This window comes from Mastomys coucha, unplaced genomic scaffold, assembly GCF_008632895.1.
Source record: "Mastomys coucha isolate ucsf_1 unplaced genomic scaffold, UCSF_Mcou_1 pScaffold15, whole genome shotgun sequence".
NCBI lineage: Eukaryota > Metazoa > Chordata > Mammalia > Rodentia > Muridae > Mastomys > Mastomys coucha.
Genome location: NW_022196897.1, coordinates 1,299,444 through 1,311,949, shown reverse-complemented (window position 1 = coordinate 1,311,949; position 12,506 = coordinate 1,299,444). Strand labels below are relative to the sequence as shown.

The following is a 12,506-nucleotide window of genomic DNA, read 5'->3' as shown; positions in this document are numbered from 1 at the left end:
GAAAGCATAGTCCCACCCCCACCTTGACAGGGTTTCTCTGTGTAGCCCTTACTGTCCTGGTACTCACTCTGTAGACCAGGCTGGCCTCGAACTCATATTTGCCTCTGCTGGGAATAAAAGGTATGTACCGCCACCTTTATGTGTGATCTCTTGTGAGGAACATCCTTTGATCATCTTTTCTTTTCAGATCTTTTCCTTTCCCTCTGCCCCTCTTAAACCAGCACCTGAAGTTACAGGTGTGCGCTTGCTGTCCCTAAATTGGGCGACCATTCTAGGGCAACGAATGCCGTCTGAGAACTCCTTGGGCTTAAGCACGATGGGCAATTGGCACCACTTCTAAGAAACTGTAAGTGAATCTTTGAAGTAGAGATTATTGGCTGGTGTTCTGAGTGTTCAGTAAATAGCCCGAGTACCTGCCTAAATGAGCCCTGCATGGTCTTCCCCATGAAATTATCGATTCAACTAACTCCTCAGCATTTTACAGCTCAGTCCCTTCTCGATTATAAAATGAACAGTTACACTTAAAGTGCCAGCAGCCTTTTCCTGTTCCTACCTCTCCACAAATACTTCTTGTCCAGGCATTTTGTTTCCCACTGTTTGTCTTGGTCTGATTCCATGTCTCATTGTTTATCCAGCTAGCGTTCTTTGTGTTACTTTTTGATATAGCATCTCACTATGTGTTCCATGGAACTCATTGTGTAGCCCAGACTGGCCTGAAACTTATGTCTGTCTCCACTCTTGATTATTGATCAGCAAGAACCATCATATCATCCCACATCCTTGCAGAGATGGGGATTTGGAAACCTGACTGGGAGTGATGAGGGAATGAAGAAATAACACATACAAGACAGAAAAGCTGGGATGGGGTGGGCGGGGCTCTCAGATGGAGAAATGGCCGCATGCTTGTTATATACAGCTGAACAAGGAAGCAGGCTTAGCTGATCTCCGTAGGAATAGTTTTTAGGCTGTAAACATCCAGGGGGTGATTTTCTGCACACGCTATTCACATGCACACTGGGACTAGAGGAAAGCTTTGCCATCTATCCTCGGAGTTCCTCACAGGGAAGGCTTTGCCATTCCCACATAGCTGAGGTACTGGGGTCCTTCACATGGCAGTACTCATCAAATATGGCAGTGCGCATGTCCGACGCTGTACTTGCGCTCTGGTCTTCCTAAGCTCGCTACAATACCCACCCGGTAACACTGCTTAAAGAGGTTGAAAGAATAGTGCAGGAGCCGAAACATAACTTGTGGCCCATTTCCATTAATTGAGTTGAATTTTGATATGGACTCTGAAAAATACTGGGGCAATCATACTTGAATATCTCTTTTGGAGGTTTGCTAGCAATTTGCTCCCAGTGTTCTGGTGGGACTTATGAATAGCAGAGCCCAGCCTTAGAGGTGTGACTAGCACAGCAGAGAACCTTCCCGGGTGTGATTATGGTCAGCGAGGCACCAGGAGCAGGTCAGGGTACGCAGCCTCTTTCCATTTCTTCGGCGTGTTTGACGGGTGGCTTTTGTAGTCCGAAATAACCCATTCTATTGTGATAAATCTTTTCTTCTCTTTTAGCTGCACAGTTGTCATAGGGAAGTCACAATGAACCCACCTTTCCCAAGTGGTAGGGAGTGGCTGGTTGTATAAATATGCCCCTGTCACTGGGTCTGTTCCCGTCACAGGCTTGGCGGGTTTCTCTTGATCCCGTCCACCTTAACAGCCTACCCTGCAGACTTAGCCTTCAGCCCTTTGTTGCCCTAAACATTTTCCTCAAAGCTCTTTTATAAAGTTTTTCTTTCCTGCTCTAATTTCTCTCCGTCTCACCCGCTTTGGCTTGGAGCCCTGTAACAATAGTGAGACAGAAAAAAAGAAATAAATAAAAATAAAAATCCGTCTAGCAGTGCGGCCAGGGGGAACAGCAACTTAGGATTGCAGAAAGAGCTCCACCTCCCAGCTCCGCCGGGCGCTTTCCTTCCTGCTAAGTGGCAGTTGGAAGGACAGGGAGAAGTGACTGAAAAGCGTTGGCTTCTCCCAATTAAATCTGTCACTGTCAAATTCTCCCATCGTTAAGAACAGAATTTTTTTCCCCTTTCTAATTAGTTACTTGTTGACATCTTAGGAAAGACTAAGGCAGAAGGAGAGTGGAAAAATTATCAATTTTCTTTTGTAATCAGAATTGATTCCCATGACATTCAGATGTCAGTGTGAGACTGCTATTTATCTGCTAGATTTAGTTTGCTCTTTCTTGGTAGTTAAACCTCTCTGCCTTTTTTTTTTTTTTTTTTTTTTTTTTTTTTGCTAATTAGTGGTTGCTTGTATTTGTGTATTTTCCAGCCTATCCTTCAGTGCGCAGTGTCGTGTACTGAATGCCCCGAGTAGCGTAGACCAGGTACAAGTTCTCAGAAGTGTCGGAAGTGAAGGAAGACTTCCTTTTCTCTCCCTTCTTCTGGGGGAGTGGTGGCATGATGGTGGATTTCGGCTAGTCACCTGGCGTCTTGATGTATCTGTTAGTAATCTGGATTTGTATTAAGCCATACACGGTGAGGGTTTAATTCTTCACAGTCCTGAAAGCAGACATGTTGAGACACCAGGCGCCAACAGATTTGGGGTCTGGTGAAATCTCCTCTCCTGGTCCATAGATGGCCACAATCTCGTCTTGTCCTCTCTGGCTGGAGATGGCAGCAGGGATTGGAGTCTTGTGGAGTCTTGTGTCTCTTTGTCTAAGGACACCCCTCCCACTCACGGAATCTTCACTTTCATGGCCTAATTGCTAAAGGCTCCACCTCCAAATACTCTTGAGGATTACTGCTTTAATCCATGCATGTGTGAAGACACATATGTAGCCCATAGAAGGTAGGGACTAAGCTTAGGCACCCAAGGGACCTCTGGACTGCTTCTGTGTATGCTAGAGAGGCTCCTACCCAGTGAAATCCCTGCTGCTTGTTATTTTCTCACACACGAAGTGAAGCGTAATCTTAACAGATTCGTCTGTGAGACCTGTTTGGTACAAGAGAATTGTTTGAGATTTTTGTCACGTCAGACTTCTTCACCCCTGAAACAGAGAACTACTTTATCTAGAAGACAAGAAAATCTGAACTCTTACCAGGAAAAATGGGTGAGGTTTTCCACAGCATCTGAGATCTCAAGTGCCAGTCATGTGAGGCTGCCATGAAGTTTGCTTTTAAACACTACAGGAGAGCTCTGGGTTATGTTGATCTCTTTCCTCCCCCCAAATTCCTCCTAGAGTCATTATGTGGAACTGAATGGAAACATTCAGGGGTGACCCAGGGTGGCATGTGGGGTGGGGGTTGTGATGACAGTCTTACAGTGTGAGGTACCTTAACCCACACAGTAAGAGGGCATCTGGTAGCCAGGGGCCAGGCACAGGTCAGCATCCGACTCCACTGAGGAGGGAGCCAGGCTTCGAGGATGGTTCAAGAACAAGGTTGTTGTCACAGAGATGTGCACATCCTGTCGACAGAGCCTGTTTTCCATTAGACCTTAATTAAGGCCTAAGCGCCTAAGCTATATGACTCAGCAGGAGGAAGCAAGCTTAAACAAGCACTGTGTCTTCAGTCTATGCTGACCCAGGACAGCTATTCAAGGAGGCTTCTTAGTTGTATAGGAGACATCTGTTCTCACGTTGTAAATCATCAAAAGTATGTGAGAGGGGAATATTAGTTCCAGGAGCACCTGGGTAAGCAAGGTCAGTCCCTTTCATGTTTGACTGGTCTCGGACAACCTTAACTCTGGAGCTATAGGTCTGTGCCCTGAGGTTACAGGTGATATCCTCAGTGAGTTAGACCATTGCTGTCTAATAAATACTTAGTGTAAACCACATAGAAAGTTTTGGATTTTTCTCATGGTCTTGGTTGTTAGAACAAACATTGCCTGCAGCCATTAGCAGACTGTCTCATGAGAGGGAAATTGCTTCATTTGGGAACTGAAAAACAACACAGTTTAAACTTGGGCGAGGAGCAGAGCATAGGTATGCTTTCATATACCTTTCCTCCCCTGCCAGGTCTGGCATGGCTGTGTAAGGGGAGGTGCGACACAGTTCCTGCCCCTGGAGCATCACCACACCACGACGTTGATCCCATGATCCCCCTCGTGTGCTGATGGTTGCTGTTGCCCCAAAGTTGATCTGCTGTGTTCACTACTCTACTTTGAGGGCACAGACCTATATAGCTCCAGAGTTAAGGTTGCCTGTGACCAGTCAAACATGAAAGGAACTCAACTTGCTTACCCAGGTGCTCCTGGAACTAAAACTTCTCTCTCACATATTCTGGGGGAATATACTTCCCCCATTACTCAGAGCTAATCATGCCATAGTAAGTGAAACAGATGCAGTTTTCAGGAGTTAGGAATGGAGATGGTCATGAGGCTGCGGGGGATGAGGAGCAGGCCTTCCGCTTGGCCTTCAGGGCCATGGGAAAGGATGTAGACAACATAATCCTAAAGACCATAAACGCCTACATGGTCCTCTTTTGGAAATGGTTCGTTGCCAGACATGGCCCTGATTTTGGAATCACGAGAAAGCGCATGCACCCTCTGGTCCCATGACTGCTGCATTGATTAGCCAGGATGAACTTAGAGCTATCAAGGAGAGAGCGTTAGAGTAGTCTCAGGAAGAAAGGGTATGGATGGAAAATACAGGAATTTATATGTGACTTAGGAATACATATTATTGGAAGGAGAGTACATGAGACTATGGAATTGCTAGGATAAGGAAATGAAGATTGTAGAATTAAAAGATGATGTAGAGGCATATAAAAAGTTAGAATTCTTTTTTTCTAGCTAATTAAAAAATTGAAAACAACAGTGCCTGGAAAGATATTAGAGAGAACTAATTGTTTTACTGTTTTACTTACATAAATTCAAAACTATGTAAGGAATCATTTTAATTTTTAGTAGTCTGTTATCTTTCTGTTTTTATATGAGAATAGTTACTAAAGACTGCTGTCTGCTGTACTAGAAAAATGGAAGAGCTGCAGCCAGCTACCTGTAAAGAGCAGGCTGCATAAACAGGAAATGGAAACACTTCCTATAAGGAAATGTGCTTTTGCCTTGTGCCTAGCTCTGCTCTAAGGAAACAGGGGCTGGGACTACTGGTCCAGGACTCATATAGTTTATGTAAATTTAAGAATTTTTGATAATTATTAACAATGATAAAACCTTGATGATGCAGCTTTAGTAAATAAAAGACTGAGTTCAGGCTCTATGAGAGGGAGAAGACAATAGCATGAGAGGGAAGCAGGAATTAAGCTGAAGAATTAGGCTATTAGGCTTAAGCGTAGAAAAGGAATCCTGAGAATCGTCACGGGACAGAATACCTGAGCTAGTCATTATTGAATCAGCACCATTTTGTTTCCATTCCTGCCTTTCTCAGGACCTCCTCCACTGAGGCAGACCTCAGTGCCCCCCCTCCCCCCCCCTTGTGCTTACTAGTTACAAAAGTTACTGCGCAGACATGGAACTGTGTGCTCGACCTTTGACCCCTCGTGTCAATACATGATCACCCAGACTGTGGGGTGGGAAGCAGTGTGAACATGGCAGTTCTGTGCTCCTGTCACAGAAGCATAGCCACACTATTGAGGATCAGTGAACGGGAAGGTCCAGGCCGAGGGACTGTATCCTCAGTGGCTTTGCCTTGCTACCTGACAGTAGATATTTACAAAATCAAGGCAAGTTTCTTTGGGCTCACAGTTCTGGAGACTCAAGTCCAAGATTGGGCAGGTGCGCCGCACCCACCCTCGTCCAGCAAGGATGAGATGACACACTCTTGGGCTCTTCCCACGCGGTTTATTTCAGGCCCTTTACAAACTTCTGACTGACTCACTACTGATCACTGACCTCTTTGTCTTCTCTCTTCTCTCTTTCCTCCTCCTCCTCTTCCTCCTCCTCCTCCTCCTCCTCCTCCTCCTCCTCCTCCTTCTTCTTCTTTCTGTGCAGACCCTGCCCACAGGCTAAATACTTCATGGGTAGCCAACCCCAGTAAGCCACATGGTACACACAGATAGGCACACGTATAGGGGGCAAGCCTGCTGGGTCAGCCTTAGCCAAATAAGGATGTCTCTTTGTCCTAGAGAGCACTCATCATCGGGCTGGTGGAAGGCAGGAACCAACGCCATCTCTAGGCGTGGCACATCGCAGCTCCCCACAGGCAGGCACATCAGTCTGGCTCTCTTGCAGCGCAGGTTGGACATTAGGGCATTAGAGCCCATCCCAGTGTCAGGAACCAAAGAGCTGATGGGGAGGTCAGTTCCATAGCTCCCTTCTTGGACTCACTCCCTTGATCTCACGAAGGTCCAGAGCAGACCCTGCTACTGCTGCCCTGGGAACAGTGCCATTAACACATGGACCTGGAGTGGGGGGCGGGTGTGGGCTTCAGAGGTCCTCTTCTGACCATAGCAAGGACACACTCCAAAATGATTCGGCCTGCAATTTTTCAGGTACCAAGACTGTGGAATTCTAGGACAAGAGATCCTCCGAGATTTTTGGAGTTGAATCCTTTCTTGTAAAGAAATGGAGTATTTATTGGATGGCGGCTCAGATTACATTTGGCCATGATTTGTAGGATTAACTTTTTGGTTTTGATGGTCATGTAGGACTTGGCCTTGCCCCAGTACTCGATAAAGTTTCTAGGTTGCCCATCTCAATGAGCCAGGGTAAGATGGTTTGTCTTGGTATTTTGAGCTTTTCCCTAATTATGTTGAAATGAAAACAGGCCATTAGACGCCAGAGCAGAGGTTATACTTAGGGACAGTGTGTACTCTGTCCTTCCAGCCTGCTGAGATCTGTTCTTATTATCCCTTTAAATAAAAATTTTGATGGCATTAAAAGAATGTGCTTAGAGACAGCATTGGAAGAAGTTTTAAACAGGCTTCTTATATAAATATACATTTAGACTTCTGAGTGCCCTGCAGAGTTTTAGAACCTGAAGTGGAACATGGGAAGTTCATTTTCCCTCTTTCCCTCACTGTTTGCAACTGTTATGCTCAGTTCATTTTATTCTTTTATACTTAGGGAACTATTGCAATCATGGGGGAAGCAGATAGATGCTCCACCAGAAGGCTGAAAACTAGCAAGAAGTAGACATTCCAAGTCAATACTTGGACATGTCAACTAAATTACATTTAGAGGAGGTCCATGCAGGGTTTGCCTCTGATCCTGCAACCATGCGTAGAGGAATTCCAGGAAGCATGATGGGGTTGGGCTACACGCTGCTGGTCTACCGATGCCATTGTGATCTGAAGGTCCCACTCAGCTTAAGCAAGGCTTCCAGTTTCTCTCTGCAGTCTTGGACGGTTCTTCTAAGATACACCGTATTGAGATGGATGGTCCAAGTTAGGCCAGCTGACCCAGGTGGCCATGTGAAGCTAAGTGGTCCTTGTAATGTTTGATCTTGTGACATGGATCTCATTAGCTTCAACTAGCCGTGCTAATTGAAGATCGATGGCACGCCTTCTTCATCCAGCTGAAGGCTCAGCAGACAGTTTACGTGAGTCCTAGCTTGGGTTTTGAGAGGTGCCACCTCAACCTTTGCAAATGATGTTGCAGTCTACCCAGATGAGAAGGAAATGTGATTGTAAACGTGCCTAACTGTTTGTTCCTTTCTCTCTTTTCCAGTCTCCCTAGCCCATATCACACAGCTGGTGCTCAGCCACAACAAGCTAACAAGTAAGTCAGCTTTCTCCTTAGTTACGTTCCTTCTGATTCTGTTATTTCCATTAGAAAAAGTAATGAGAAATGATCATTTGAGGAAAAAAAATAAGGTTTATTTAGGTGAATACAAAGATATGTATGTTCCCCCAGTCTCCTTCGAGAATTCTTTGCTGTCCTGTGCCTGCTGGTAGTTCCACTTTTTGATAGGGGTATTAAGTTCTGTGGTAACAGGAAACGTGTGGTCAGTGGTTAGCTCTTCATGGGGGAAATATTGAGCCGAGTATGGCAGTATATAACTATCTCAGCTACTCAGGAGGCTGAGGCAAGAGGGTATCTTCAGCCCAGGTGTTCAAATCCAGCCAAGGATCTCCCCCAGCCCCAACTCTCAACAACAAAACAAAACAACTATATTAGAATAAAAAGTCTTTGTTCTTACCCATATTTCTTCCTCCAATGGGGAAGATTTCATTGTTGAATGTGCTTTTTATCCCTGCTTTCTAGATGGAGAAAAACTCACAAGATTGTATAAATTGAGTATATTTTCTCATTTTGGGGGACTGGTTCCTGGTTCCCTTTTGTAGGATTCTTTTGGGCATCAGTGCTGTTTTGGAGTGGTCCCAAGGCAGTAGAATTGATATCTATTGAAAAGGAATATCTCAAATGACTGATGGGCCGTTTTCCTCTTGTCATTAAGGCTTTAAAGATTTTAATGACAGGGACCCATTCTCCTTTCTCATCCCTAATTGACTGTCACCTCTTCCTACTTGCCACATTTCCTGCAGACTTGAGTGATTTCCTAATCATGTGGCAAGCATTTGTTGGGGGCTTTCTGAGTCCAGTGAAGTTGAGCGGAGTTTCACGTTGAGGGACTTGTGTTGTGGATTTATGTGTGCATGTGCGTTATGCAGAGCTGGAGGCTATATCACGGAGCTGTTGCTTACTGAGAATTCAGAATGGCAGTGAAGGAGGGCCCTTCGTATGCTGCAAACAGGCTGATTAGCTCATTTTTAGGCAAAGTGCGCAATGGTGAGGGAAGGCAGAGTGGCCATGACCACAGAGGCTGAAAATGAGACCTCCATGTCACACGTGCTCTCCGTTGTAATAGGTCATACACAGGTCTCATTGTTGCTATAGCGCCTGTTCTTACTGCCCTTGGCGACTACAATTCAGAGGAGCTTGGCAATTTGTTTCGAAAGGTGCACTACCACGTGATCTCAGAATTCCTTAAGACTTTGAGCAGGAGTTCCTAACACTCGATGTTTGCAGCTTATGAAAACGTTGGCCGGTTGGTAGGTGGTCTGTGTTCACGTCCGTTTAATGCAAGACCGTCCAGATGTGGTACACTCTTACAGATCATCCCTTGATTTTGTCTTTTAAAAAGCATCTCAATAGCTGTTGTTTAACTCCTTTAATATATCTGCAGAGACTGAAGCCTTAGGAATCTCCAAGCTGTAAGATCTGAGATATATAAGAGAGGGGTAAATGTGGGAAACTGTGCTGCCTGTTAAACAGATTGACCGTGGAAGAACTTCGTCTTCTCTCCCCCATTTGCTGCATCTCCTTGCATCTGAGATACTCTTGACCTAATCCAGTAAACGTTAATTAATTGTCTTGGTAGGTTTTCTTTCAAGCCGTCCTGTAGTGTCGGTGACACCCGATCTGTTCCACTAAGGTCAAATTAGCATCTTTTACTATTTTCTGGCATTTAAAGGAATGACTTAGCTGCGGGTTTTTCAGGTGTTTATAGTAAATATGTCCATTTGAAGGCAGTATAAATATGCATTAAGTGTTCATGGCTGAGCCCACCCCCTGTCACTTTTTATTCTAATGAGTGTCTTTCACTTTCCATTCTTTAATAGGGACTGGCTGACAAGGCTACATTAACACCACCGGGACTCAAAAGATAAACCCCTCAGCATGGCTTACTTTTATCTTGCTAAAGTATTTGTGTTTTTCCGAGCAGAATGCCAATTACACTGCTGACATTTCCGCTTGCCTGATTATGGAAGGAATGACTAGCTTACTCAATATGGGACCTTGTTTGGGGCCCCACCATTTGCTTCTGAGTTAACATCTGCGCACTGGAGCACTGGGGTTGACAGCCTTTTCCTACAAATGTAGTTTAGAATGCCCTAAGGTGGTGGCTTTTATCATGCCAAGATCTAGTATTTTTTTAGTACAGAATGTGTGTGTGTGTTGCATGTGTGTGTGTGTTCATGCACTGTGTTTCTGTGTTCGTGTGTGTGTGTGAATACATGAATGCATAGGCACCAGAGGTTTAGACCATGTGTCTTCCTCATGTGTTCTCTGGTTCTCTTTGTGCACTAGGGTCCCTCACTGAACCTGGAGCTCGCCCATTTTCCTAGGCTGGCTGGGATCCACATGCTTCTCCCTCTCCACAGTGGGATTACAGATGCGTAAACCTCAGTACTGGTCTTCCTGTGGATGCCGGGGCTCTGGACTCCGGTCTCCATGTGGATGCCGGGGCTCTGGACTCCGGTCTCCATGTGGATGCCGGGGCTCTGGACTCCAGTCTTCAGCTTCTGCAGCCAGTGCTTTACCCACCAATACGTTTCCTCCACCCTAGAATTTTATTTCTAATGTTTTATTCTACCTTAGGCCAATCTTTCTTCATGTAGTTCTGAACTTGACATCCTTCTAAATACTTATTTATTTATTTATTATTTGCAGTGCTGGGGGTGGGAACCCTGAGCTTTGTGCATATGAGGCAAGCATTCTGCCACCATGAGCTGCAGCCGTGGGTTTATAAGCAGAGGTTCTTCAAGTCTATAACTGTGAAACAACAGGAATTAAAAATCTTAGGTCCCAGGTACAATTGTTGGTGATTCATTTTCATCACAAGTAAAGCGTTTAAATGTTACTGTTGATGGAGTCTGGTAGAGTCACTAAGGGCATTAATGTGGGCAGTCACTTGCTCCAGCCTGCGGTGTAGTTCAGAAGGTGTGGAGGAGGAACGTGTTGCTCTTTTTCTTTTGTGTTTCTGCTATGAGGGGTAGATATGGGCTGGGACATAAGGGATTCTTTCTGGCCCATTGGGGAGAGTTTCAGAATAAAGAAACTTTAAAAAGTTGCACTCATTTATTTATTTCAGTAGTTCTGGGGGGTAAGACAGGTCTTCATGCTTGCTAAGATACCGCTGGGGTGATCCAACATAATGTTAGTCTTTTTTTCTTTTCTTCTTTTTTCTTAACAAGAATAATTTCTGTATCTAGTTTACCTGGGTAAACTCAAGATTGCTCAAAGGAAGCAGATAGTTAATAAGGAAAGCCTGAGAGGAAACAGCGGGATGAGATTAAGAGGGAGACCCTTGGGATCAATGGTCTTCTCTGGGATCAGCTGGTGTACAGTCTGCCACCATCTTTTGCCTTACTCATCATGTTCTTATTCCCAACACACTGGATCTTAGCGCTCCAAAGAAACAGCGCATTATGACATTTGCTTTGTCTGTGCAGTCGTGGATGTGCTGTGTGGTGGTGGTGCTAGGATACTCTAAAGCACTTGTACCTAGGGGAAGCTGGGATGGAAACCGCTCCAGGAACTCCTGATCCTTAGCAGCTTCCTGCCTGACTCAGCTCCAGCTCTGCTTCCTGGGTGTGGTGGACAGGCTTGGGGCTTCGGCTGGTCTCTTCTTTAGTCAAAATTAGCATTCTTCCCCCTTCCCCTCCCCTTCTCTCTCTGTATGTGTATGTATGTATGTGTCCCCAAATTACTCGTTTGAGGTTGGAAATACCATCTTCTCCCTTTGTATCCCACAAAAGTACTCAAAGCCTGTGGCATATGAAATAGGCACTGATGTAGAAATACCAGTTGAGAAGTCGATCGGTCCGGTGATGGAATACCAATCCCTAGCAGTTTGCGAGGCCTAGCCAAGGACCTATCTGCCGGGACAGATACAGTAAAAAAGAGACACAAATGTTTATCACAGTTGTCCCTGAGTACCTTTTGCCATGACCTTCAAAATGCCATGAGCGCTAGCTCTGGGTCTTCAGCTGGCTCCTTAGTTTGGTCCCAAGGTTTCAGAAACCTTAGCATTCTTTCTTTGGGAGACAGTCATTTTAGCGCTTGGCCACTAGAGGTCACTGTTGAGACACACATTTGATTTGGGTGCCCCCAGGTCTGGTACCTAAGATTGAAAAACAATTTTGTGTTGTCAGAACTGTTTCTGGCAGCTCTCTGGCTTGGCTTCCTACCACAGGGCATATTGCTGGTGCCATTTACATAGCGAGGTTTTGTCACATTTACAATAGATCTTTATCAAAAGAGGTGTTTTGATTTTTGTTTAGTTGTTAAAACTGAAATATATATTCAGTTCCACACACCATTTTCCCCCTGCTTTTTTGAGTTAGGAACAATTCTTCTTTCCCCACTATGTCTAAACTGAAGGAAATGTATTGCTTTCTACACTGTTTTGTATTGGGCGTATTTGAAAATTTTTTATAGCAGGACATTCAACACACTCGTCTGTGATAAGGTGTTAATTTACAAAGAGCCATTAGAATTGGGAAATATTCAGTTTGCTCACATTCATACTGATGATTGTACTAAAAAACGGCATTGTGTAAGGAAGAATGCTGCGTGTTATGATACGGGTTACCGTCAACATGAGTGAGGAAACATAGCTAGGCGTTACTTTTCAACAGGAGACTTCTGAATTTGGGAAAGTGATCCTGAATAAACATCCACCTGAGGACACTGCAAACAGCTTAACTAAAACAGCAGCTTCTCTCATTGTACGGTCTCTACGGGTCAAGCATGGAGCCCCATCAGTTTGAGCAGTAAACACAGATTGTATCTCTTGTCTTTCCAATCATTGGGCAGCCCTTTG

General features: G+C 44.9%; 1 protein-coding gene across 1 annotated transcript in view; it reads left to right on the top strand.

The window, feature by feature from the left end:
* Rsu1 (Ras suppressor protein 1) overlaps positions 1-12,506 on the top strand; it is a 186,256-nt gene that overhangs the window by 21,345 nt on the left and 152,405 nt on the right. Inside the window, exon 3 of the mRNA XM_031369042.1 lies at positions 7,625-7,675. Within this exon, the coding sequence (XP_031224902.1) occupies positions 7,625-7,675 (51 nt within the window). The remainder of the gene's footprint in view (positions 1-7,624; positions 7,676-12,506) is intronic.